Consider the following 27,448-nt stretch of genomic DNA (forward strand, 5'->3'; position numbering starts at 1 on the left):
GGGCTGCTTGGACAGGTTCAATTTTCAATCTCATTTGAAGTGAGAGAGGTTTCTTGCTCTGTGAGATCTGAGGCCTTAGCGTGATTTCCCCCAGAACTGGGGTATAGGAGCCTCTGTGCGGCAAAAGCCTCAAACGTGAACAGGTGGGGAGTACTCGGTGCGGTCACGTGTGTTCTCGCTCAGGTGAGTGCATTCTCCATATAAACTCCAGCTTGCTCAATTCCTCCTGAGAAGTGTCCCACTATGTGGAACTGAGAGATAGGAGTGAAGGACTCAGAAGGATTCTTAGCTGCCAACACAGACCCCGCCTTTCTAATGCTGAAGCAATAGGGTCCTCGGGCCACCTGTTCTTGGTGAGGCTGCACCGAGGGTGACAAAGGAAACGTGTTTCCTTTGGAAGCTTGAATGGACTCTTCCACCTCCATGACAAAGCTGTCAAATCTAGCAAATTCCATGAAGGCTCTGTTTAAATTCAAGAGACTATGAAGTGCTTATATGATTCTAAGAGATTCTAAAGGCATCTAGGTGGAAAAAATGAAGATATCAAGCCAAAATTCCTAATGCTTTAATGTGATACCCCTTTAAGGAAAAATTTCCAGGTTCAGTTAGAATAATGCTTGGACAGAGTAGATGCTCAATAAATACATGTCGAATGAATAAAAGGAAGAAAACGAAAGCACGGCTCCATAGCCACTCATAAATTTCAGTCTGTCCCTTCCAGATACTTAAATAGGTTTTAAAATTTCATATTCAGAGGATGAATAGTTTTCTACTTGGAATAAGTGTCATACAACAGGAGAAAATTTAATTACTCAGTAGAGTTATAAAACCTTGGTTAAAAGGTAAATAATCTATTTCGCCAAAATACGTACATTAAACATATGCAATTTTATATATCAATTATACTTCAATAAAGCTTAAAAAGATAAATAATCTACTTCAAAGAGAGAAAATAAAATGAGTAACAGTATCTGTGTAAAAACAATTAAATCATTAATAAAAGTATAAACATATTCTGGCCTTCTATTATAAAACTTTCTCTCTCTAAAAGTTATCCCAGGAAGAAAAAAAAAGAATGAAAATTTAACTTTGGTTTAAAGACTTTAGTGTCCCCACTGAGTTATCAGATGAAGTCAAAGTATGCAAATTAACATCGGACAAAAAAATAGTAATCATAAATAGGCAGACAAAGGGGGTTTAGGGCAGTGAAACTATTCTGTACACCACAACGGTGAATACATGTCTTTATACATTTCTCCAAACCCACAGAATGTACACCAAGAGTGAACCCTAACGTAAACTATGGCCTTTGGGTGATAATGAAGTGTCTGCAGGTTCATGGTTTGTAACAAATGGACCACTCTGGTGAGGGATGCTGACAGTGAGGGGAGGCTGTGCCTTGGGGCACAGGGGGTGTCTGGGAAACCTCTGTACTTTCTACTCAATTTTGCAGTGAACCTAAAACTGCTCTAAAAAAATTAGTGTTTTTCTTTTTAAAAAAGGCCTAAGAAAGAATTACATTAACGCTGGAGACCATAAAGGTTGTCCCCTGGATAGTAAATGGATTAAGCTTACTGGAAAAGGAAATTTGAAGACTAAGAGATAAGGCTTCTCATGCAGATTCAAATCTAAGAGAAAATGTTGCCTAAGGGACAACAAAGAGAGGAATTCTGGATGTAAAATATTACCCGCTCTTCGGGGTGATGGAAATGTTCTAAAATTAGGTTGCGGTGATTGTTGTACAACTCGGTCTTGGTAAATACACCATAATTCATTGTACACTGAAAGTTTTCAGACTTCCAGACCAGCTTTTTTTGTGTTCTCTTGACCCTAACTACGGAATTCCAGCCCTGATCCTGAAAACTCTGAGGCTGGAACTGCTGGACAAAGAAATCTCAGCTAGATCAGGGGGAATGTTCCTCTCCCCGCAGCTGTGGAAAAGCAGTTCTCTGCTGGGTGGTAAACTGCCTGTGTGGGTGGCTCCTCCACCAAGGAGACTCGCAGGGTACCTGGACTTCAGCCGTCGCCGCCGTATTCCAGGAAAGTAACACTCAAACCTCTAAAAAGTCTGTGATTCTGAGGATTCTGAGTTCTCTTATTTAAAATAATGGCTCTGGCCACATGTTTTAAATTGACACCTCTGTTTTCTGAGGGGCACAGGTACCCATGAGGTTTTTTCTGTTAAGGCAGACAAAAATCATGGGGTTTCTTGTCCCTCACGTGAGGGGGGAAAAATGAACCTGTGACTCTGGATCAAATAAAGGGTTTGAGAGTTTAACCTCATTTCAATTAAATGTACTAATGTTCTAATTTTACAGATGGGAAAGCTGAGGCTCAGGTAGGTTAAATCACTTTACAAGGTCACATATTTTGGGGAGTAGGTTTGACCCAGGATTTGACTCCAGCCTGCTTGACCCCGGTCTTTGCTCTTAACCACTAGACTACGCACAGTATCACTTAATCGTCAAAAAAGAACTCTTAACATGGGAAAACAGACTGATGAAGTGACTTGCCCAAGGTCACACAGCCAGTAAGTGGCAGGGCGGGGGTCTGAACCCTTTCCATCTGGCAACCTAAGCCTGTGAACCTTCCACCTGTCCTGCTGCCGAGCCTCCTCCCCAGCCCACCTGGCTGACCCCGCCTTGGGCTCACCTGCGCTCTTGCCCGAAGAGGCGCTCCACCTCTGCACGGCCAGGGCTGCGGGTGCGGCCCCCGTTGCTGCCCTGGGGACCTGGTTCCCTCTGCGCCAGCCTCCTGGGCGGGGGCAGGTCGGCCAGCACGGTGTATTCCTCCCTCTCCAAGTTGTGCCTGGTCTCCCCGGGGGGTGCTGAGCCCCGAGAGCCCCCTGAGCTGCCTGGCGGAGGTGAGGATGCCAGGAATGCTAGGTCACTGGGTGGGTGGCGGGGTGGGGACGAGGCTCGTGGTGCATCTCGATACCCGATGCACACTTGGGGAGGCAGCATCGGGGAGCCATGCAGAGAGTCGGTGGAGGGGGCCAGGCTCTCCATACTAGTCCCAGGGGGGTCCTGAAAGAAGAGGGAAGGCTCGGGGGCCTGGCGTGGTGGGGATGAGAATGAGGGTGCATCTCGATGCCCAATGCACACCGGAGTGGGGATGTGTGGGGGCTCATGCAGAGACTCTGTGGAGGGGACAAGGCTCTCAGTGCTGGCCCTCGGGAGATCTTGGAACAAGAGTGCGGGCTCCGGGGCCTGGCGTGGTGGCGAGGAGGCCCGGGGTGCATCACGGTACCCGATACACACAGGTGGGGGGAACTGAGGAGGGTCATGCTGAGGGGACTGATTCTCAGCATCTGATGTGTCTGGGAGGAAGGGAAAGGGGTCAAACTGGGTGTGGCGAGGGGGTGAGGAGGCCCGGGGGGCATCCCGGTACCCAATGCACACAGCTGGGGGGATATAGGGGGGATCGTGGTGGGGTGAATCACTCTCAGAGGCACGAGGGTCTGGGAAGAAGGGGAAGGGGTCATGTTGCAAATAGCGAGGAGGTGAAGAGGCTCGGGGGGCGTCCCGGTACCCAATGCACACAGCACATGGAGACTGGAAGGAATCAAAAGAGGTCTGGGGTGTCCCACGGGCAGCTGGATGCAAAGGCGAGGAAGTCCGGGAGGCACTGTGTTGGCCCGGGTTGTGGGAGGCGGAAGGAGCCCGGGATGGTGAGTTGTGCTGGGTAGGGCCAGAGGCTGACTGCGGTGGGGTATGCTGAGCTGGTCTAGTGGGAGACGAGCTCTGAGGCCTGTCAGCCTGAGTTGGTCGGAGGGAGATGGATGCCCAGGGAACCTCACTTTGCTTGGAGCGAGATGGAGAAGAGGTTCGGGGGCCATCACTCTGGGTAGGCCGGAGGGGAAAGGAGGCCCAGGGAATGTCTTTGTTAGTACGATGGGGAGAAGAATTCCTGGGATTGTTCCGTTGAGTGGAGCGATGGGGAGTTGATGGTCCAGGATTATTCTGTTGGGTGCAGCCCTGAGAGGAGGAGGTTCCGGGGTTATCCCGCCGAAAGGAAGAGGACTGGGGGTTGTCCCGTTGTGTAGAAGTTCTGGGGGTGTTCTGCTGAGTACAAGAAGTTCTGGAGTTTTCCCGCTGGATGGTTCGGTTGGGAGAGGAGGCTCTGGGGTTGTCCCTTTGGGCACAGGACGTTCTAGAGTTTTCCCGCTGGATGGTTCGGTTGGGAGAGGAAGCTCTGGGGTTGTCCCGTTGGGCACAGGACGTTCTAGAGTTTTCCCGCTGGATGGTTCGGTTGGGAGAGGAGGCTCTGGGGTTGTCCCGTTGGGCACAGGACGTTCTAGAGTTTTCCCGCTGGATGGTTCGGTTGGGAGAGGAGGCTCTGGGGTTGTCCCGTTGGGCACAGGACGTTCTAGAGTTTTCCCGCTGGATGGTTCGGTTGGGAGAGGAGGCTCTGGGGTTGTCCCGTTGGGCACAGGACGTTCTAGAGTTTTCCCGCTGGGGAGTACACGTAGGAAAAGAAGTCTGAGGGTTGTCCTGTTGGGTAGAAGAGGATCTGGAGTTGTCCTGCTGGGCAGCTCTGGGGGCAGAGGAAACGCGAGGATTGCCTCGTTGGGTGGATGAGGTTCTGGGGTTATCCCGTTGAGCGATTCTTGAGGGAGAGGACGCTCTGGGGGTGTTCCGCTGTGTGGAAGAGGTCCTGGGGGTGTCCTGTTGGTTGGACAAGGTTCTAGGGTTGTCCCGTTGAGCAATTTGGGGGGGAGAGGAGGCTCGGGGGGGATCGGGCTGTGTGGAAGCAGGGTGGGCAACGTCTCTTTGCGCAGAGCGATGGAGAGAGGAAGCCTGAGGGGTGGTACTACGAGGTCCACTCTGTGACGTCCCAGAGGAAGCCTGGATTAGTGATGACCGGTGCCGCTCCAAGAAGTGGCCACTTTCTCCCCGGAGCTTCGCCCAGTGCTGTCCAGCGCTTCGGCTCCCGCCACCGGTATCTAAAGAAAGAAGAAGCAGGTTCAAGGAGAGCGAGCTTTGCAAACAGGGAGTTGCTCTGAGAGGAATGTCCAGGAGTTCCTAGCACCTGGGATTTGGCTAATTCCTCCTTGGCCTTGGCCCCCGCCTGCAATTTGGGACCCTGCCACCAGGTGGACAGCGGTGCCTGCCTTTGATCATGCAGGTCACAAAGTGACCTCAACCCCACTGCCCATGTGTTGAAGGGCAAGAAAGCAGGTATTTACTACAAAATCTCGTGGTCTACCAATCACACCATTCCCACTGGGGAGGTGTTTAGCCCCCATGTATGATTGCTTATTCCCATACCCTCTTCCCCAGAGCCGGATGGGGCAGGGCGGGGGCGGGGGGATGGTGACAAGGTATGATTAATGTTTTTAAAGATGGCTCCGACTGCCGTGGGGGGGATGGGCTGAAGGGGGAGACATTCAGGGGTCTCTGGCAATAATGCCAGCCAGTGGCAGTGGCACTTGGCCAGGGAGGAGTGGTACAGATGGCAATAAGGGGACAGATTAGGGATGTGTTTTGGAGGCAGGGCTAACCACGACAGCTGATAACTGGATACAAAGGATGAAGAAAGAGAGGAATCGGGATAACACGAGATTGAGTGCCTGAGCCGCTGGGCTGGTGGGGACTGAGGAGAGACTGCAGGAGAAACAGGTTTGGAGGAAGGGTCAGGTTGCTAGTGGTCCCACACCACCTCCTCTCCACCTGTCTCCCTGCTCCACGTGCTCCCATCACCCCACCTTCCTCTGCTTCTCGACACCTTAGGGCTTTTGCACTGGCTGTTCCTTCTGCTTCTAAACTCAGGTCTCAGCCAGTGTTGACTCCCCAGAGAGGCCCTCCCCGTCCACCTGGCCACTCACTCTCACAGCTTCCTGTCTTAATTGTCCAAAAATCAGTTTCCGCTCTCTGGTCTGGCTTTTCTTTTGTTTCCTGTCTGCCCTGCCTCCACCGGAGTGCCAGCTCCACAGGGTGGGTCTTGTCTGTCTTCTTCACTCTGGTTCACCAGCACCGGGACAGGGCCTGGCACACAGTAGGTGCTTCATAGTTATTGAAAGACTAAAATAGAGTGCTGTGTTGAGTTTGAGGTGCTATACACCCCAGGGGAAAGGTTGGTTCTACAATGAACTCGAGTTCAGGGGAGAAATCAGGCCAGAGGTGTGGAGTGAGGGGATGTTGACTTTTCCAGATAGTACTGGAAGTCGAGTAGCTGAGTGTTCAGGGAGAGAACAGAAGGGCAGCCAGGACGAGGCTCTGGGGCACCCATATTTGAAGGTTGAGCCGAGGAAGAGGCATCAGCAAAGGAGAGCAGAGTGGCCAGTGAGGAAGGCCTTGACCCTTTGCTGAACACCCCATCTCTACACCTCTTCCCTGGGGCTCTTGGATCCAGCACGGCCAAGAGGGCTTACACCCCCTCCCCAGTTCTCCACTATCCTCAAAAGGTACCGCCATCCACACACACCAGACCGGGCATTGGGACCGTGTATTCTCACGTCCCTAATCCCATCTGTCCACCTCCTAAGCCTCTTCTCTTCTCTGTCCCCTCCTCACCCACAACCACGGCCCTAAGTCAGGTTTCTCCATCTCTCAGCTGGACAACAAGCTCCACGAGGGTTACAGGAATGGTGCATCCATCACCCATACAGGGATCTTTCACCCAGAGTCACCAGCTGATAACAGTTTGTCTCCTGCTTTCTTCATCTACATCCATGTACCTACCCACCTACCTAACTAGCATCTACCTGTCTCTGTCTATCTATCTCTCTATATCTACCTATCTTTTATCTACTTATTGAACTGTATGAGAGTTAGCTGATGACACTTCACCTCAACCCCCTCCTAAGGCAACTCCTAAGGGCAAGGACAGTCTCCTTCCATGACCACACTCAGGAAATACAGCGTGGATACAATACTGCTCTCTAATATACGTCCACATTCAAATTGCCCCAGCTGCCCCAATAACGTCCTTTCATCATTGTAACTTCCCATCCTGGATCCAATCCAGCACCCCACATGGCATTTTGCTCCCCCTGTAGCCTCTTTTACTCGAGAACCGCCCTCCAGGCCTTTTTGTCTTTCATGAAGAGTCCTGCCGGTTATTTTGCAGAATGTCCCTCAGTTTGGGTTTGTCTGATGTTTCATTGGGACGAGACGCAGGCGGTGCATTTTTAACCAGAAGACTCAGAAAGGGTGCCACGTCCTCGCCTGTGCATCACATGGGGGCACCTGATGCCGCTTTGCCCCACGCTAGGATGCTGAGTGGCCACTTGGGTAGGTGGTGTCTGCCAGATCTTCCCATCCTAAGGGTGCCTTTTCCCTCTGTAATCGATGTGTAATCTGAGGGGTGATACTTTGAGACCGTGTGAATATCCTGTTCCCCGACAACCTTTCACACAAGAATTAGCATCAGCCGGTGATTCGTGCCTGAACCAGCTATCACTGCAGTGGCTGCAATAGTCCCTTTGCTGGCTCATCCCTAGCCTCACCCCACTCCAGTTCATCCTTCATACCTTTGCCCTGGTGAACTTCCTCAGGCACAGGTCCAATCACATCACTCTCCTCCTCAAAACCCCCCATGACTCCCTACTACTTAGAGAAGAAAGTTCAAACTCCTTGGCTAGACTCTTGAGGCCCGGCTATATGGCCCCCATCTACACTTAAGCTGTACATATCAGGTTATTCCATATTCCCGCCTCCAAGCCCGGGCTGCACCACGTGCACGAGGCACACCTCTGAGTCCCTTCCTGGCTGGAAAGAAGCACTTTGTCCCCTGCCTCAGACCCAACTCCTTGCTCCCAGCATGGCACGTGTTTCTGTTCTGCCTCTGTCCTGGGCTGCGGTTCGTCATCTCCCATTGCCTGCTTGCAGACCCACCTGGGGCAGGGACTAACTCCTCCTGAACGCCCACGGAGTCCAGCACCAGATTTTATGCACAGGTAGTGCTGGCACGTTGCTGACTCAGTGCTAGAGGAGGCGTGGGAAGCCAGGGTGAGGACATGGGTGCCTTGGCCCAAATCCTGATGATGCTGAAGTCACCGATCAGGGGGCCACACAGGGTAGGAGTGATGGGGGGGCCCAAGCTCTGGGGCCCAGCACACTGGGCTCACATACCAGTGAGATGCTAACCGGTGTCATGTGCATCTGTGAGCCGGGCCTGCCCAGCAGCCTTTTCCCTTTCTCTGGGAGCAGCATCACCCTGATTTCCTTTGGGCCCTCTCCTCTTTCCCACTCTCAGGCCGTGAGCTTTGCACCCGGGGCTGAGCCCATCACTGATCACCAGGTTGGGCATATGAACCATGCTGGGTCCCAGGGAGAACCCTTCCTAAGGCTTTAGCTACATCTGCTGGGAAGATTGTGTGTCCTCTGTCTGTGGGGTTAATAAGCAAGTAGGATACAGCCTGGCACTGCTGCCGCTCATCATGCCACTATGGGGGAGGGTCTGACTGAGAATGAAGCCACCACAGAAGAAAGCAGAACAAAGACGAGATTTTTGATGCTGTTTGGACACCTGGATCCAGCCATGCCTGAAGTCATCACCTCCTAGACTTTTTACTCAGCCAGTTTCAGTTTCTGTCACTTGCAACCCGAAGATCCTAACCCACCAAAGGAAGACAGGCCCAAGGGCCCAGATGGCCAGTGAGATGGCTGTCTCGGCCCCAGGCCCCTGGCTATCACCACATCCATGGTCACAGGGACTAACCTGGCCTGGCAAAAACACTCACCCTCCTTTCTCTGGCCTGCAGCATCTCCTCCCACAGGAGACCGGGTGAGGAGAGATGGAGCCTTTCGGGCACTGTCAGCTCTTGGCCCTTCTTGCAGCTTGCGAGGGATCATCACGGTGAGCTCGTCCCAGCTAGAGGCCTCCTCCCGCCTCTCGACAATGTCCCAGTCCTGCCAGGGAAGGCGAGGAGAAAGTGTGCTTGGAGAAACCCCTGGGCCTATGCTCCCAGCATGAGATGGAGAGAAGGAAGAGAAAGGAACTGACACTGAAAGAGCACCTACTGTACAGCCAGCACTGTGCTGGGCTCTCTGCAAGTGTAACTCAGCTCATCTTCAATCAACCCTGTGAGGTCGGCCCGTCCATTGCAGTTAAGAACTTGCCCAAAGTCGCAAAGCTGGGAAGTGGTTTATATGGGAGGGGTCTTGAACCCAGGGCAGTTGGACTCTACATGGTAGGAGGGCCTTGGCATAATATTTTCCAATCCCAGTGAAATCTCAGGATCCAGAAGGAAGTGGATTCAAAGATTAGCCCCACCACTTACCAGATGTGTAACTTTGTTGCTTCCCTTCTCTGAGCCTCAGTTTTCTTGCCCCAGAACAGAGTCATTAAAGTCTCTACCTCAGAGGGGGGTGGTGAACCTTCCTGAGCCCATGCCTGCCATCTCGTCACTTCCCCTGGGGGTCTCATGGGTAGTCTGTCTCTTCTATCCCGTGATGGCCCTTTAAGCACTGAATGCCCAGTAAGTTCCCCTGGGTCTCCTCTTCTCCAGGCTAAACGGCCCCAGCCCTGGCCAGGCCCCCCCAGACTGCTCCTTTCCCTCTCTCTGTCCTCTGGTCATGGGGCTCAACGGTGTGTGACCAGGGCAGGAGCCAGTGCCACTCCCATCCTTGCTCTGGACAACACACCCAACATCCTGGCCCTGTGTGACTTGTGACCTGAGTTTTTGAGAGCCTGAGCCTGTTGGTGACTCGCGTGGAAATCCCTATCCACTGAAACGCCTATCTCCATCTTCCCACAGCCAGACCCTCAGCCCTCCCTGGCCAACCCTGCAGAGACAGCTTCGCCTTCCAGGTGGGTGGTCTGGGTAGCCCCAGGTGCCCGCTAAGTCTCCAGAGGCCCTTTTCCCAGTTCCCTGGTGAAAGAAGCTCAGCCTTCCTCTGGAGGTTTGGGTGGAACCCCAGGGCTGGCAAGAAGGGGTGATCTGCTCTTGCCCTCAGCCTCCCGCCCCCAGCTCACCACAGAGGACGAGTTGCTGGTATCATCAGCGGTGTCACAGTCAGGGCTGCAGCTGGTACCAGAGTCAGGGCTCTCGTCGAAGATGCCACACAGGGAGGAGGCCAGGCCCTCCAAATAGGGCACTGCCTCCGGGGCTCGGCTCCTGCTCCTGGGGGCAGCTGTGGGGCCCTCTGCGGGAAGGCCTGCCGCTGGGCCCCTGGGACAGGAGACAGACCCATCACTTTTTCCCCAAAAGTAATGGGAATTAAGGAGAAATACCCCCACACAAGTACAAACACACCTCACATTAGAGTGGAAGAGGGTGCTGGCACCGAGGGCTCTCTGTGCTGGACTCTTTACATGGGCTGCCTTGTTTAGCTACAACAGCCTTTCTTTGAAGTGAAATGATTCCCGTTTTACAGATAAAGAAACTGAGGCTCAGAGAGGCCAAGGGACTGGCCAAGGTGGCAGAGCTAGGAAAGGGCAGAGCTGCGTTGTGAACCAGGGCTGTGGCCCCAGCCCCAACCCTCTGTCACTGGAGCAAGCTCAGTAAGACTAAGAAGACAGAATTGTGCTGGGCTAATCGGGGCCTCTGAGAGGTAGCAGAGCTCCAGGGGCACTGACAGGCCACTGGTCTGTGTGCCAAGGGAGGGAGTTCAGAGAAAGCCCTGCTTAGGATAAGCCAGTCGGGGTGGCCACAGGGCCAAGTAGGCTCAGAGCTGCCAGTATCCCCAAAGAGTGACCCACAAACTGGCCTACAAGATGAAAATAGGTGATGACCCCCAAAAAAGGGGTTTGTGGTCAAATAACTTTGAGATATACTACACACTTCTACTTCCCCCATTCAAAAGCAGTGTGTGCCTGCAAACTAAAGGCTTTGACAAGTCCTGCAAGAAAGATAACCGACTTAGTTTATCCCAGACTTCCTGAAACATATTTGATGGCAAAGCTTTTGGTTTTTTAAAAAAATAATGTCTACCCAGAGGAACGCATGTTTGCAAAGCAATGCTGATTTGATTCAATTCTTCTTGTTTTTTAAATGGGGAAACTGAGACACAAAAAGAGGAAATAACGTGCGCATGGTCCTACAGCCGAACAGGGATGGAGCTGAAGCTGGATGCCAGGTTTCGAGACCCTCAGCTGTGCCCTCCCAAAGCACCCTGGCCCCAAAGGAGGACTTCAGTTCAGCTCAGGACTGGAATGGAGGGAACCCCAGAGCCTGGAGCAGTGCACAGTCAGGTAGGTAGGGGGGTGATAAACCTGTTTAATTTTTTAAAGCTGTGCAAAGGGAACCTGGAAATGTGAGCGGGCTGTGGGCCATGCCCATGGCAGGGTGGGTGCATGGCTGCTCCATACCCTGGAGCGAAGCTGAGCTAGGGCCCAAGGAACATGCCCACGGCCTGCGTGTGCCTGGCCGTGTGGACTGACCATGTGACCCACACTAACAGCCATCACAGAGAGATGGTGCCATTGTGAAGGGGGGTGGGGTGGGGTGGAAGAGGGCTATCCCGGGGAGCCCCTCTCCAGGCCCTGGCACTCTACCCACCTCTCAGGCCCTGGTCCAAGGCCCAGGCCCACCACAGACTGGCAGCCGGAGGTCGAGGCACTGAGCGGGTCCTCAGCGGCAGGCGGGCGGCGGGGCAGGTCGCAGTAGGGCACCTCAGCACCTGGAGGGCTCCCGGGCTCCTGGGACAGAGTTGGAAAGAGGAGGCACCTCATGGCCCACGTGGGGGCTCCCCTCCCCCTGCACGGCCCCTCCCCCCAGGCGGTGTGGAAGAGAGTCTCCAAGCATCTCCTCCTGGGATCTCAGACTTCTCAAGGAGAGCTGTCCATCAGGCTGGAAGCGCCCCTGGGGACCCAAGCTGGGGGCTGGCAGAGGTACAGGGCGTGTGCATGCACATGTGTGTACAGGTATGTGTGCATATAAAGGCCTGTGTGAGTGCAAGTGTGCACGCATGCATGCATGTGTATTCAAGTCTAGGCGTACACTAGTGCATATGTTTGCATAAATGCATGTAAGTGTGTTTATATGCGTGTGTTGGCACATATGTAGGTGTGTGTGCTTGAGGATGTGAAGTACAAAAGGACCCCGAAGGGTCTTCTATAGCTAGAAGACGGGATGAGGAAGGAGGGTGAGGAGAAAGGACGAAGACGGCTTGGAGAATGAGGGAGGAAGATGTAGTCTGAGGGAGGGGAAGATGGGAAAAGAAGGCCTTAGAGGAGTGGGGAGATGTGCCCCATTAGAGGAGAGGCAGGGGGCTCCAAGGCTGGAGGGTCAAGGCCCTAGGGGTAGGGGCGGGGGCCCTGAGCCGACTGCCGGCTTCTCTCTTCCTCCGCCCTTAGCAAGGCCACACCTGTGAAGGCTGGTGCTGGGCTCACCCAGGGGGAACGGCTGTTCACCTCCAGGAAGGCCCCCCCAATCCTCCCCACCCCCCGGGCTGGCAAGGCCCTCCCCTACTGGTGGGAGACAGCGGCCACAGCACCCTGCACCCTGCCTCCTCTCGGGTTACCTGGGCGGCGGGCTCCGGCGGTGGCGGCTGGCGGCTGTCAGCACCCTCGTCCCCGGGGGGCTACAGCTCAGGCCCCCATGCTGCCGCCCTCCCAGGCCCCGACTCTGGGCCGTGGCAGCGGCGGCCGAGGCAGCAGAAACCTTAGAGGGGCCGGCTGCAGGAGCAGGGGCCCCTCATTACTGTTTCATAAGCCGGGGCCCAGCCAAGAACAATGCAGGACATGAAACCACAGGAACCTGATCTCCACAGCTCACCTGAGAGCTGGCTGGGCGGGGGCCTGGGAATGGGCTCCCTGGGGACCCTAGAGCCCAGAGCTCTGGGCTGAGGCCACAGCCTGGCCACAGCCCCAGGGTGGGCACAGACTCTCTGGGTTCCAGGAAGGCGGCCACTAGCAGGACCTAGGCAGGGCCAAGGAGTGGGGCGGGGGTGTTTGCCACACCATCCACGCCAGAGAAGCCCGTCTGGGTTCAGTTTCGCCCCCTGCCCTGGAGCCAGATTCTGATCAGAGCTCGGCAGCAGGAGGTGTCAGATCCACAGCCCGGCCTGGCGCCTTAGCCGCCCTGGGGACCTCACCGCATGAATGAGGAAGGAGCCATTCACGGGGCATTGCCAAGGGGTCCCAGGCCAGCTGGGCCCAGCAGGACCCCCAGCCTGTCACCTGTCATGGCACCTCCTCCCTGCTGTTACCTCCAGCCCCCATCACTACCCTCCACCAGCATGAGCGGGCCCAGCAGCCAGTCCCTGGCTCTGATTTCTGTCTGGCGGGTCAGCATAGGCTCTGGCCTCAGACAGACATCAGGCCCAATCCTGGCACCTCCACTTCCCAGCTGGGTGACCTCAGAACAGTGGCTTCCCCTCTCTGAGCCTGGGTTTCTCATCTACAAAACTGGAATGATAAGAGGAACCACCTCCTAGAGGTGTTGCGAGAATTAAATGACGTAAAATTTGTAAAGGGCTTAGAACAGTGCCTGCTCTGTACATCTTAAATACTGAGGGAGCCAAAAAAATGTACACGCATTTTAAGAACGGAAAAAACTGTATTAAAATTGTAATATTCAATATATACCAATAACAAAAGTTGAATACAAGTCATGTGTATACATTTTTTTGGCACCCCCTGTATAACAGATAATGTAAAAACATTAAATAGAATTTTGTTAGTGTTAAATCGATAGAATATTAAATATACTTAAGAATAAATACATTAAAAGGGGATGTATGATGCCTGGCATACAGCAGGATCCTCTCACCTAGGCCCTCCATCCAGAACTTGGCTAGTACCTAGTCAAGGCCAAGTGATTTCCAGGGATAATCCCTTCCCCACCCCCAGTCTGTGGGGAGACTCAGCTGAGGGTAGAGCAGAGACAGGATCCAGGGGAAGCTGGCGCAAGCTTTGGGGAGGGGCCTGCCCTGGGACCTAGGCCATTCCTGCATATTCCTGGGTAGGTAAAGCTGTCCACCCCCAGGAGATACCTTTAGGCCCTCAGGAAAGAGGTTGTGCCCAGGTGTAACTAGGGATCCAGCTGGGAACGGAACAGGCCCATTCCGGCTGGGGGAGGCTTCTGTAACACACAGATTTTGTGACTCCACATGCTTGAAACTGCTCAACGATGAGCAAGACGGTCTATCTCCGGCAGAGTCTGGCTCCTAAACTCCGTGTTTCAGTTATTCCCTCATCTCCAGTGTGGCCCACAGGCACCTCTCACTCACCACTGCAAACAACTCGAGAGGGAGCTCCTATCCCAAGTACCTGCCTCAGGAAATAACTTAGACGTCAGCCATGTTCCACCTCCTCCTTGTTCCTCCGGTATTAAATCCTTTAGATTCTCCCGGTTCAATTAGTTCTGAAATGGGTCCCTGTCTCTCCATCTCAAAGTCTCTGCCATCTCTAGCATGAGTAATTGGACCTTTCCCTCACTGGTCACCTTGATTCACTCTCACTCCCTGCACTCCATTCTCTGCCCTGCAGTCAGAGTGACTTTGGAAAATGCAAATCTGATCACATCACTCCCCTGTTTAAAAATCTTCAGTGACTCCCATGCCTCTCAGGAAAAAAGTCCCAAGTCAGCATGTCCACAAGGCCCCAACCAAGGCCTGGAGAGACCAGCCCCCACCCCATTCTCCATCCTTGTCCTGGAGTTCCTCTGCCCCTCCCCCTTCCTGGCCTCTCTCCATCCTCCAACATGCCTCCTCCTCTCTGCCTCAGGGCCTTTGCACCTACCATCCCTTTCCTCTGCTCTTCCCCTACTTCACAGGCCAATTACCAAGCTTCACCAAATAGCTGAAATATCATTTCTTTGGAGAAACCTATGATTTACCCTCATGCCACTTGCTGTTCCTTACATTTATCACAACCACAATTATGTACATGATTAATTTCTTAGTCTTCATTTATCTTGCTAGAGTACAAGCCCCATGGACCAGGGACTATTTCCCCAACACATAGCATAATGCCTGCACATTTTTAGCACCTATTCAATATATGTGTATATGTGAACACGTGAGCTGGACCGAGGTCTCGGCTGGGAAGTGGCAGAACTGAGACTAGAACTCAGACCTGTGTGAATCCAAATTTCTCCTCCTGTTCCTCACTTGTCATCTCCCCATCCATTGGGAGAGGTCATTTGTATGGGACATGGACTCAGAGGGCTTTCAGGCTTCTGTTCCCTGAACTTGGGGGTGAGGGTAGGGGAGCTGTTACTGCAGGTATCAAGACAAGTAGAAAGGAATCTCCCAGGTTTGCTTTTCTCGTCAGGAAGAAAGAAAAGAGGAAACTAACGTGTATTGAATTAGTTACATGTGACTTGGGCTAAGCAGGGCCAGATGCCCTGAGTGAGAAGGTCTTGTTGCCCCACTTTATTCTTCAAAAGAAGAAAGCCAGAGGGGTGGCCAGTTTAGCTCAGTTGGTTAGAGCATGGTGCTAATAGCACCGAGGTTGCTGGTTCGATCCCTGCATGGGCCACTGTGAGCTGTGCCCTCCTTAAAAAAAATAATTAATTATTAATTAAAATAAATAAATAAATAAATAAATAAATGGAGCTGTGACTCTCAGATAGAAATGTCCTCTCCAATGTTTAAAAAAAAGAGAGAGGGAAGCCAGAGAGAGTAAATGATCCAAGGTCACACAGCAGAGAAATGGCAAACCTAGCACTGGAGCTCTGGCCTGTCTGGCTCTAAAGCTGAACAGTGACTCCCCTTCAATGGCCGCCTCTTGAAGCCTAACCCCCTGCATGGCACTGGCTGCCAGGCTCCAGAGGAGCCTTAGGCCTCAGGACCCTCTGGGAATGACAGTCATAATGAGGCACGGCCGGAAGCGCCCATGGAGCTTCACACGTGCCCTGCTTCTCATAGCGTGTGCGACTGCACTCTGGGTTTACGTGTATGGTTTACGTGTATCCGGACATCGATCTCAAAGTGAGAAAATGCCTCCCTTTCCCTTTCCCTCCTTCAATACCTTCAAGGGGAAAGTCTTCAGTGGGTGCTGGGGTATTTTTAACGCTTTTCTAACACCTGCCAATTTCCCTTTTTAACAGAGAGACAGACAGCAGGACTCAGGCTCAGAGCCTTCAGCCAATAACACTCTCCAGTTAGAATTTAATGATATTGCTGGTTTTTGTCCTTTTCTTTCTCTCTTTTTAACCTTCTATATAAAGGATATTATCCTGGTTTTCTATTTGTGGTGGTGATGTAAAGTTCTGTTTTAGTATAAGTGAAAAAAGGGTGTGAGTTAAAAAATAATAAAGTAAGTAATAGATTACATGAGGTGATGGCAAAGAAATCATAAAAGCAGGAGAATGACTGGCATTTAGGAAACATTAACGTGGTCCCACCACCCCATTATACAGCTGGGAAAACTGAGGCTCTGCCCAGGAGGAAGGCCAGTGTCTGGGTTCCATTGCAAGCGAGTGGCCCAGCCAGACCCCAGCCCATCATGGACTCCCCCACCCCAAAACCACGCTGACCACTCGGGAAAGCCGGCCTACCTGGTGCCTTGCTCTGTGGGCCTCCTCAGGCTGCAAGCAGTTCCGACAGCAGCTCTGGGCCAGCTCATTGGCCTCGAAGTGTTCACAGGGGGCATTCTCAGCTGCCCCCTCCATATTGGCTGAGTCAGGCCAGGGCAGCTCCTGTGATCCGATGGTGGCACCTGGGAAGAATGGGGGTGAGGCAAGGACCAGGTGACTAGCTGGCAGCCCACCCGGACCCCAGCCCCAGTTTGCCCCTGGACCAACAAGGGCCAAGGAAATAATGTTATCCATCCATTCATTCATTTGTTCATTTACTCATTCAACACTCATTAAGCACCTACTAAGCACCAGGCACTCTGCCAAGCATTTCACATGTGATTTCTAGTCATTACTGCATTGTTGCTCCAAGTGTGTTCCGAGGACCCTGCATTAGACTCAGCCATGCTGCTCATAACATGCATATTCCCAGTTCCCTCCCCAGATCTGCCTAGTCAGAATCTATCTGGAGGTGAGGCCTGGGGGTGTGAAATGTTATAAAAGTCTCCTAGGGGATTCCAGTGTACCCCAAAGTTGGAATGCCCTTGCCTTACAGTTATCCTACATTGTGGATACAATGAGTGCCAATTTCAGATGAGGCAACGAAGGCTCATAGAGGTTCCATAACTTGCTGAAGTTCCCAGTGGCTGAACTGGATTCAACGCCAGGTCTGTGCCCACCCCCCCTCCCCACCCCGGGGGTGGTAGTGAGGGGCACTGGAATCACACTGCCAACTCACACAGTTCCTTGGGAAACACTGGGAGTGAGGCAAAAGGCTGGCCAGGTATTTTCAGAGTTGAGGACAAAGTCGTGGACGAAAGCGAACAACCTAAAGTCACACAACAAGTTTGTGGCAGAGCTCCACCAAAGAGAAACCCTGGTATTCTGACTTGAGCATAGGGCTGTCCCTTCTGTGCCACTGAGGGCTCCAATGCCATGTCTGGGGGCACAAGAAAGCCCTGACAGAAAAGTGACTTGAAGATGCCCTCCTAACCCACACAGAGGCCCAGGAGGGGATGGGGATGAGAGGAATCCATATTCACAAACATGCATGCCTCTTATGGTGCCCCCAGGTCACTGCCCATACCTGTCCTCACCTGAAGAGCTTCCTCCACAGCGTTCCAGAGGATCGGGCTTTTGCTGCCAATCTCACCCGAGAGCTGGGGAATTTTATGTCCTCCCCTGGGGCATCCAGGGTGAAGGTTTCTGGCTGCTCCACCTTCAGACCTAGGGGAGCGGAAGGGCACGGTGTGTGTGGAGGGGGTATCCACTGGCCCGACGGTGGCCCCGGGGTCTCCGATCTTCTCTGGACAGTCATCTTCCCGCGTCGTTCCCTGCTCCCAGTGGTAGAGTGGGCACGCATCTGTCCCGCTCAGCAAGGGCGGTCCTTTCCCAGTCCGGCCACAAAAAGAAGCAACGCCTCGAAAGGAGACCGCCACTCAGGATGGCTCTACTCCACTTGCCCCTCACTGCTCCCTCGTCCTCCTCCCCACTCCCAACCAATTGGCAGAACCCTTCTCTGAAACCCACTTTAGGTGTGGATATAACAATGAAAAACCTTCAGCGGACACGGCGGATGCCCCACCCAGAGAATGGACCCCTGGACCTCTCTCCATCCAGTCAACAAGTCCCTCCCCGTATCCCTCACTCCTCCACCTTTTCCTCCCTATGATCCCCCCCACCTCCACCCTCCACCACCCTTTCTGCTATGCAGAACCAACCTCGGCTCGGGTTTCCACGCACAGGGGGTGCTGAGGTGGGGTGCCGAGGTCACAGCCTCTTTATTTTAACAATGAATCAGAATGTTGCCCTGATTCGTTCAGGGGGTGAACAAAGACCACGCCCATGCCCCTTGTCATAGGCCGGTTCTAGGTGCTTCATTTACATGAAGACTATGGGATTGGACAATCCGAGAACAAGGGGCGGGGCGGAGGCGGACGGTGCCTGCAGGCCTCCGAACGCGGGACTTAACGCACGTTTAAGCCTGAGCAGTCGGTCCGGGTCCCTAGGGAGACCTTGACAAGGGTTGCACTGGCGACTCTGGCTCCTTCAGATCTCTTTCCCGTTGGTTCATTCTCGCTACAGTCCCCTAAACTGGATTTCGCCTAGACCTTGATGTAGAGACTTAATCTCTCTGTGCCTCAGTTTTCTCATCAGTAAAATGGAGGTAGCACCATAATACTACCTGTGAGGATGAAATGAAATGCCCGGTTTTCAACGTCCATTTGCAACACTTCCACTGATGCGGTGCTTACTCACAGAATTCACAGCTCTCCTTGTTTTAAAAGTCTGGCCCCTACTTTAAGCTAACACATATTCTGCACTATGTGCCAGCTCCTATTCCAAAAGCTTTACATTCATGAGGACATAGTGACCTGGAGGATTAAGTATCAAGATCTTCATTTCAAGCAACTGAGGATCAGAGAAATTAACTAACTTGCCAGTTTCACACAGCTAGTAAGTGGCAGAGGCAAGACAAACCCTTGGTGGTGTGTCTGACTCCACCCGCATTCACAGAGCATCTTAACTAATTCACTCAAGATATCCACATGTACCTGGAATATGCCTCAGCTGGGCGCTGGGGAGATGGTAATATGCATAAAATGTGGCTCCTTCTGAGATGCGGCGCCCACTGACCAGTGGGTGAGACAACCTCTGAACAGGTCATCTTGGCCCAGGATGGAACCAGCAAAAATACAGCTGCATAACAATGAGCTTTCTGCTTGGTCCCAATTACTGTAAGCAAAACAAGTAGTGAGACTCATGTTCAACATCTGGCTCTAGCACTTCCTGGCTGTATGATCTTGAGAAAGTTACTTGACCTCTCGGAGCCTGGAGTGGACACTGGGTTTGAGTCTGAAGCTCAGGATATGGCCCCAGCCCTCTACAGACTCCATCAATCAGTAAAACCTGGAGCCAACTCAGAGCGGCCCTGCCAACAATTTAATTCATTATATACTATGGAGCCCCTACTTTACCAGTCGTGCATGCTGAGGATACATCAGTAAACAAAAAATCGAATTTCCTGCTTCATAGCACTTACGTTCTAGTGGAGACAAACAGACCGTAAACTAGATAATCTGTAGAGTATGTTGGCTGGTGATAGATGCTAAGAAGAAAAATTAAGCAGGGAGGGCATTGAAAGTGGCTGGTGTAGGTAGGGCATTACATTTTAAATGAGGTGTTCAGAGAAAGCCACACTGAGATGGCGACAGGTGAACAAAGACCTGGAGAAGATGAGGCAGTGAGTCTACAGGTCCTGGGGAGGAGCGTCTCTGGCTGAGGGGACAGAAGCAGTGAGACTGGAATGGAAAGAATATGGGAGCAAGGGGAAGAGTCAGGGGCAGGCTGGTGGGTCGTCCTGAGTGCTCTCCCCAGCTGGAGCTGCCTGGTTGCACCCCTCTGTAGGTTGGCTCAGGGCTAAAGGTGTCATGGCGGCAGCCAGGGAAGAGTCACCACTTGCCACCATTTAGTCCTAGCCTCACATCCCCCTTCCTACTCCCTGAAATCTGTGCCTGCTCATCTCCCCCTTTGTTCATGCCCTTCCCTGTGGCTGGGACACCCCTCTTCAGAGATCTGGGGAAGCAGAACTATTACTGACAGCTGTAGTCCCACTCTACCCCACGGAGCCTGTTTCCTCTCAGTCAAGTGGAAAAAGTCATCCCAGCCCTCTCAGTCCCTAGACTTGTCGGAAAATCACATGCCCGGGCAGGCAAGATAAGAGACACAGGGGCTGTGGTCCAGTGGAGCGGGGGCAGGAAGGCATGAGGCGCTAAAAGGGTCATCAGGGCAGGCTTCGGCCCCTGGGTAGCCTGCAAAGTGACCCAAAGTGGCCAGGCTTGCTTTTACTGACCCCTTTAGACACTCAAGCCTTGATAAAGCTCCTAGAGGCCTCAACCCAGAGGGCCCACAAGACGGGGAGCAGGAGTCAAGAATCCAGGTGTGGAGCATGGAGAGGGGGGCTCCTAGAAAACCAGTTCTCCAGAGGGTCCTGATTCACCACTCCTGATCCTAGGACTGGCAAAACCACCGTGACTCAATTTCCTGGGTTTGCTTCAAGAACTGCTGGCACATATAGGAAACAGCAGATGAGAATTTCATACCAGTAAACATTACAAACTGTAGATGTCAGCTGTAAATGGCCCTATGACGGGCTGGGAGGAGACCCAGGTCAGATGACTCAGTGGTCAGCAGCAGCCAGGTACACTAAAGGCACACGGGGGAATGGCAGGTGCCACAGGAAGTGGTTCATACACGTCTCATTTCTGCTGGGTGGTCCCAGGAGATAGGTGTCATATGTCATCTTACATATGGGGAACACACAAAGAAGTCAGTACAGTGAGGAGCTCACAGAATGAGCAAGTGGCAGAGCCAGGATTCAAACCCAAGCCCTGTGCACTGATCTCCCGGGCCCAGCTCTGTTTCTGCTTCCACACAGCTCTCCTGGGTTGACTGCCAGAACACCTGGAGAGCCTGGTAACCCACCCTCTGCCCTTCATGGAGGCAGCCCAGTGGGGTGAGTCACCTCACTCCAAGCACAGGGGAGAATGATCAGAAAGCAGCAGGGAAAAAAGGTGGGAGGCGCTGAGAAGCCAAGTCACAGGGCCTCCTGGCCAGAAGCCCTGAGCTTTGCATTCCCGTGTCCAGGTGTGGCCTTCAGACCCGCACCAGCCATTGTCAGCTATCACCAGATGGTGGGTTTGATGGTGACGTGAGAGATTGCGTGTCCACCCCCAGGCACAGCCTAACAGAGCCACTGTTCCTGAGCCTGCCCAGGGATGGGGCGGGACTGCTCCGGGCAGGTCCTCCATGGGGTCAGTGAGGGAAAGGCCTGGCCCGCACACTTCAGCTCCCTCCTCCAGGAGTCTCCCACATTCCAAGACCCTAAAGCTGTGCTCCTATCACAGCATTCTCCTGTCACCTTGACCATCCCTCTCACTAGTCCATGAGCTTTGCCCGGATGAAAGCACATCTTACATCCCTTTCTGTCCTAGTGTTAGGGCCCAACACAGCTCCCCTAATCAGGGTACAACAGGCAATCCCTGTCTCCGGCCTAGAATCACAAGAACCAGTAAGTGGCAAGGGGTGGGGGGGGTCTGCCAATGCCCCAGAACAGTGCTCTGGTTATCCTTGCTGGTACCACATCTACCTGCCACAGGCGGACCCGGATTCTGCCAATGGCCCTGCTTGGTCAGGGAACAGCAGGGTGTGTGACATGGGTCACTCATAAGCTGGGACAAGGAAGGGACAAGGCTGGTTTTCATCAGCCCTGAAGCCATGCCTGAAGCTCTGGAAGGAGTATGAAGAAATGGCAGCCTTGCAGATCACCAGCAGGCCTCCTGAGGGGTCTGCTCGGAAAAGGCCCCACTTTTAGATGAGCTGCATCTTCTTTAAAAAGGATTAATCACTCCTTGCTTCTGGGAGCTGCTGGAAGCCTGGGAAACTGCCCCATTTTGAGGGTGAGGATGCTCCAGGACTCATCCATTTCTACCATTTCAATTTTCGCTGAGGAGATGAAGGAGGCTGAGAAGGGACAGGCCCCAAGTCAGTAAAGGGCAGAGCCTGGCACTGCTCACCCACCTGCCCCAGCTGCCCGCTTTTCAAAACACCAGTGGACTCTGGATTCTACCAGTGGTTACACCGGTCTGTACCCCTGGTTAGGGGGCCCAGACCCGATGCTGTCTTTTTATACCCACAGGGAAAACTGCTGGAGGGTGAGGACGGACCCACTCCCCTACCACCCCAGAAGCCTGCCCTTGGCACTTGCCATCAGGGCCAAAGACAAACCAACCACTTTGTACTTAGTTTCACAAATCTGATGAAGGCCTAGTGGGGTACACATTTGGGAAGATGCTCCAAATTTGGTCCTGAAGCTTCTTCCTGAGAAAAGCCAGTTCTCAGCTGCCTGCTCTTTCTGGGGTCCAAGCCCCAGGCCGGAGAGGTGCTGGTCTCCCAACCTGGTCTCCCACCTCGGTGCAGGCTGGGTTATGGGGACAGCCAAGCAGAGACAGGACAGGCTTGCAGCCTAGGCTGGGGCCTGGTCTGGTTCTCGAGCTCACTCTCCACTGTGCCCGGCTCTGCCAGTCAGCCGGCGGCGCTGGGTCTTGCTGGTACGAGTGGAACTCAGGGGCTTCTTGGTGGAGTCCTGCGCCCGTCGGGGATGTTTCCTCTTGACCTTTTTGCGATTGTGCGCATGCAGCGATGCTGTGAGAGAGGAGATCCTGTGGGAGGGTGGGAGGTTGGTGAGGCTAGGGCCTCAGTTTACCCTGGGGAACAGGGCATAAGTGAAAGGTTGGCTTGGGGGTGACTGATGGCCCAGATGAAGGGGAAGTCAGGACAGGCTGTGAATACTGGCAGTAACAAGTCCACTCCAGAGGCAGCCTGCTCTGACCCCAGAGGGCCTGCCAAACTCCTCAAGTCAGAGACAGAAAGGCTCTTACGCAAGGCACAAAAGGCACCGAGGGTCGGCTGTTTTTGGGGGGTGGAGGTGGGGACTGTGAGGAGGGGCTAGGACCACTTGACAGGCAAAGCAGAAGGCTGCTCTGGGCCCCACACCTGCCCCACACCGTGCCCTACAGGCCAGAGGGAAGTGGCTCTGCAGGCTGGGTCACCAATGACAGCCCTGCAGAGCAGTCATAGGGGAGGACAGGCCAGGGCTCACCGCTGGGATAGCAGGGGGTCTCTGGACTTCCTGGGTAAGGCTCTGGTCGGCTTCTCCATGGATGACAGCTCTTCCTCAGACCCGCGCCTGGCCCCCTGCTAAAGAAGCACAGAACAGGGACTGTCACAGAGAGCAGTGGATGCGGAGGCCTGGGCCAGGGCTCAGAGAAGGCCGTGTGTGCCCTGGAGCAGGGATTCCACAGGGGAGAGCTGTTTCAGAGTCCTCTGCTGCCTCAGCTTCCAATGGACTCTCAACACGCACAGATGAAAGAACTCTAAAATGGGGACAAGGCTTCTTTGCATCAGACCTTTCAGAAGAATGATTACAAAATACAAGGAGCAGTTGCTCCAGGACTGAAGGACACTGTAACCACCCATGATAGACATGTGGTTTACCTTGCAACACTTTATATACATGTACAGAAATTCCTAGACAACCCAGACAGACACAACTTTAACTGAAACAACTTACTGGGATGCTTTCCAATATTTTCAGTGACAGTCTGCTCTATTTCTTTTCTTTTCTTTCTTTTTTCTTTTTTTTAAAATGCTGGTCAAAACCTGCTAATAGTAGGTTGGTCCAAAAGTAATTGACGTTTAAAAGGTTAAAAATAATTGCAAAAAACCACAATTACTTTTGCACCAACCTAATAGGTTGAAAACTCAGTCAGTGCACACAGACGTGCCTGGTGTTATTGCTGCTTATGCAATGGGAGTGATTACAATACACAGCTATGGTAAGTGTTTCTTGTGGGTTCTTTTAATCTCATAGCCATCTGACAAGGCAGGTGCTACCATCAGTGAACACTGTTTACTGAGGAAGGGAAGAGGCAAAGCAAAGAGACTTGCCCAAGCTTCCACAGCCACTCAGCGATGGAACTGGCCTCTGAAGCCCCTTGCACTGGAATGTCCACGTCACGGACCAGCACTTAACAACCCCATAAGCCAGTCTGCCTGTGTCCCTTCTTCCCTAGGCTGGGAGTGACACCCACCTCAGGCGGAGGCAGTCCGAGCAGCCGGGCCCCCGAGAGGTCCAGGTCACTGATGGTAGTCACGGTGACAGTGTGGTTGGGGTGGTCATACTGCACTGACTCTGTCTTTGCTGTCACCAGCCGGTCCAGTTCGTCTGCCTCCTCTGTGCAGGATGGACACAGAATCAGGCCTCAGCCCCCAGGCCCAAGTAACCAGGCTCCAGCCCCTTCCAATCCTGGAATGTAATGGCCCCCTCTATTGTATGGGAGAGTATCCAGGCAGTCACCGGCTCCAGAGCCTGCTTGCCAGCAAAAGTTGGAAATGATCCAACTCTTCCTTTCATCTTCCAAGGAGACCTCAGACCACCTGGTCCCTGCCTAGGGCAAGCCCCGTGAGACACCAGGAGCTGCTCCGCCCCTTCCCCGCTACTCCCAGTCCCTCCAGGCCTCCAAACCGGACTATGTTCTCAGGATTGGTTTACCAAGAGGTTTGGGTCTCCTCCTGGTCTCTGATCCACTCACATTTAGAGGTACCTGAGGACCACCCTGGCCCCCAGATCACCACCCAGACCCCTAGAGCTAAGGACGTCAGCTTCTGTGCAGCCCTCACACCCCTCCCCTCCCACCCACTGGAGGATAAAGAAACCCAAGCTCACTGGCTATCCTCCAGGTCAGGACAAGGATGGGACTTACCCAGCGCCTCCTCTCTCTCTGCCAGCATCTTCAAATATTCTTGGTGGCGCTGAAACAAAAAGGTTAGAGAACCTTTTGTTAGAGTATGGCCTCTCAGCCCCACCTCAGGCGGGTCATTGCTCATCTCCAGGGTGAGTGAGTGAAAGACCAGAAGATTTCACCCTAAACCTTCCCTAGACCTGGGCCCACGGCGTCTCTACCTGTATGAACTATTCCCCAGTCCTGCTCACACCTCTCCTCATCCCTGCCGATGCCCCTATTCAGGCCACTCAAGTCCCCTGGGAGTCAGACTCTCCTGCCCTCCCGCTCTGCACCTCCTCCCGGAGCTTCTTCTGCTCCTCCTTGAGCCGCTGTTTGATCTCCTCAATGGCTGCCTTCTTCCGCTCCACCTTCCTCTTGTGGAAGCCTGTCAGGAACTCCCTACAGGAAAGAAGCAAGGGAGAATCAGGAGATACTAGGAAAGAAAGCCTTGCTCCAACGAGAGAAAAACAGCTAACTTTGCACTCACTATACATGCCAGGCACCATTCCAAAAATTTACAAAATTTGTAATCCTCACAACCTGGGTAATACCGTGTTTCCCCGAAAATAAGATCTAGCCGGACGATCAGCTCTAATGTGTCTCTTGGAGCAAAAATTAATATAAGACCCAGTCTTATTTTACTATAAGACCCGGTATGGTATAATATAATATAATATAAATATAATACTGGGTCTTATATTAATTTTTGCTCCAAGAGACACATTAGAGCTGATCGTCCGGCTAGGTCTTATTTTCGGGGAAACACGGTAGGTATCAACCCTGTTTTACTGATGGGGTCACTGAGGCACAGAGAGGAAAGAAAGGAAAGAGGGGGAAAAAAGGAAAAGAAAGGAAGAAGGAAAGGGAAGGGAAAGGAGAAAGGTTGCTTGTCCAAGATCACAGAGACTGGGAGATTACGAAAAAGAGGGAAATATGCTTCTTTCCACCTACTACCCTCCAGGGCTCTCAGCTTCAAACAACCGGGCCAGGTGATAGGCACAGGTCGTGGGCCTTTGAATCTAGAACAGGTGGGCGCCCCTTCTATACCAGCAAATTCCATTCCCCAGTGAAGTAAACCACTTCTGGCAGGGCTTTCAAGGTCACCAGCACCCAGACCTCCACATTTTCCGCTGGACATCTGCCCCCTGGATCTATCTGGAGGGCCTGTGGATGCCCCAGCATTTCCCTCCCTCTATCTGATCTCAGCCCTTTCTCAGCCCCGTAGCGCTGACTGCACCGTTCCCATCAGTTCTGGGGCCCAACACTAGGTTTTTCCCTGACCCACTACCATATGCGGACGTGGCCCTGAGTAGGGAGCACTTGATAGGCCGGAGGCTGAGGCTTAGGTGTTCAGCTCAGGGATCCCTATGTCTGGCACACACAACGAAGGAGTAAACAAACGTCTGGTGAGTGAATAAATGAACTTAAGCCACTCATTTCATTTACTCATCATTCATAAACAGATGAGAGTACCGCGTGCGGGGCCACTGTGTTGGGCTGGGCTGGGCTGGGCTAAGGAGGTCGAAACCGCTGCTCAGAGACCCAAGCTCCCCTGCCAATCTGGCAGAGCACACACACAGCAGCAGCTGGGCGTGCTGGGGCACCGAGAACAGCCAAGGAAGGGCGGGGCGGGCGATTCCATTTCACAGGTTAGGGGCCGAGAGCGGCAGCTTCCATTCCGCGGGGGGGAATATACAAGGGAACGTTAGGCCACGCCGAGGGGGCGGGGCCGGAAGGGACCTCTGCCTGAGCGTGCGCGACCGGGACCTCGCCTCGGCCTTGCGGGCCGAAGGGGATTTGGTACAGCCTTAGCACTTACCGCCGCTTCTCCTCGTCGAAGCTGAGGACGAGCCGCGGCCGCCGGTTGTCGCCATCTCGCTTCTTTTTCTTTTTGCGGCCCATAAAGATGAGGCCTAAGCGGCGCGTCTCCTGCTCGCCTAAGACACTTCCGGGTGTAGCGTTTTCGGCCTTCCGGGCGCGCCTCGCAACAGTGCTCCGCAGTTCCGCTCATCAGGCTCCATCTTTTAAAGGGACCGCTCCAGCCCGTCTCCCCACCACTCCCTTCTGGATGTCACTGGCAGATACCTGCCCGGCGTCTCTCAGCCCCACTCCTTTTCGACTAGCTACGACTACGTAGCCACGATGAGAGCGAGGCCCCGAGGTCCTAGCGCTTAGCACAATGGCTGGCACACAGTAGGTGCTCAATGCGAGAGTTATTAGTGAATGGCCAAAAATAACTGATCCTTCTTTTGAGTCTAATGTCAGCTTGGTGGTGGTCTGCAAGAGCACGTTTCTGGAAACAAACTACCTGGATTAGACTCTTAGTATCCCAAATACAGCTGTGTGATACTGGACCAATTGCCATTGGTATGACTGAATTACCCTGTTTGTAAAATAGGGATTTGCAGGGTTATTGTAAGGCAGTGGTTTTCAAACTTTGGTGTGCATCAGAATACCCTGGAGGTCTTGCTGAACCCCAGATCACTTGGCCCCCCACTACAGTTTCTGATTCAGCAGATCTGGAGTGAGCCCCAGAATTTGCATTTCTAACACTTGATGTGGCCCGTCCACAAACCACACTTGGAGAACGTGATTGTGAAGAGTTAGGTGAGTTATGTAATGTGTGTGTAATATAATACATACCACACGTGTTTGCTACACAAGCCATCTCCCCTCTCTTCTCTCCCAAGTA

At 53.1% G+C, this 27,448-nt stretch overlaps 2 protein-coding genes across 2 annotated transcripts in view; both read right to left on the reverse strand.

The window, feature by feature from the left end:
* TRIOBP (TRIO and F-actin binding protein) overlaps window positions 1-22,079 on the reverse strand; it is a 56,281-nt gene extending 34,202 nt beyond the window's left edge. The window contains exons 1-7 of the mRNA XM_088796531.1: window positions 18,967-22,079; window positions 17,499-17,638; window positions 16,394-16,554; window positions 11,447-11,586; window positions 9,922-10,117; window positions 8,687-8,855; window positions 2,653-4,945 (exon numbers count right to left, since the gene is read on the reverse strand). Of these exons, the coding sequence (XP_088652657.1) occupies window positions 2,653-4,945; window positions 8,687-8,855; window positions 9,922-10,117; window positions 11,447-11,586; window positions 16,394-16,554; window positions 17,499-17,638; window positions 18,967-19,079 (3,212 nt within the window). The 5' untranslated portion in view covers window positions 19,080-22,079. The remainder of the gene's footprint in view (window positions 1-2,652; window positions 4,946-8,686; window positions 8,856-9,921; window positions 10,118-11,446; window positions 11,587-16,393; window positions 16,555-17,498; window positions 17,639-18,966) is intronic.
* A 133-nt stretch (window positions 22,080-22,212) lies between these two features.
* On the reverse strand, window positions 22,213-26,723 carry NOL12 (nucleolar protein 12). The gene is made up of 6 exons (XM_019752967.3): window positions 26,576-26,723; window positions 25,050-25,155; window positions 24,736-24,784; window positions 24,064-24,206; window positions 23,073-23,170; window positions 22,213-22,632 (listed from the first exon to the last, which is right to left on the reverse strand). The coding sequence occupies exons 1-6, from the start codon at window positions 26,656-26,658 to the stop codon at window positions 22,467-22,469; spliced, it is 645 nt and encodes a 214-aa protein (XP_019608526.3). The 5' UTR covers window positions 26,659-26,723; the 3' UTR covers window positions 22,213-22,466.
* Between the last annotated feature and the right edge of the window lie 725 nt (window positions 26,724-27,448).

This window comes from Rhinolophus sinicus, chromosome 1 (genome assembly GCF_057876585.1).
Source record: "Rhinolophus sinicus isolate RSI-liver-muscle chromosome 1, RSI-T2T, whole genome shotgun sequence".
Lineage (NCBI taxonomy): Eukaryota > Metazoa > Chordata > Mammalia > Chiroptera > Rhinolophidae > Rhinolophus > Rhinolophus sinicus.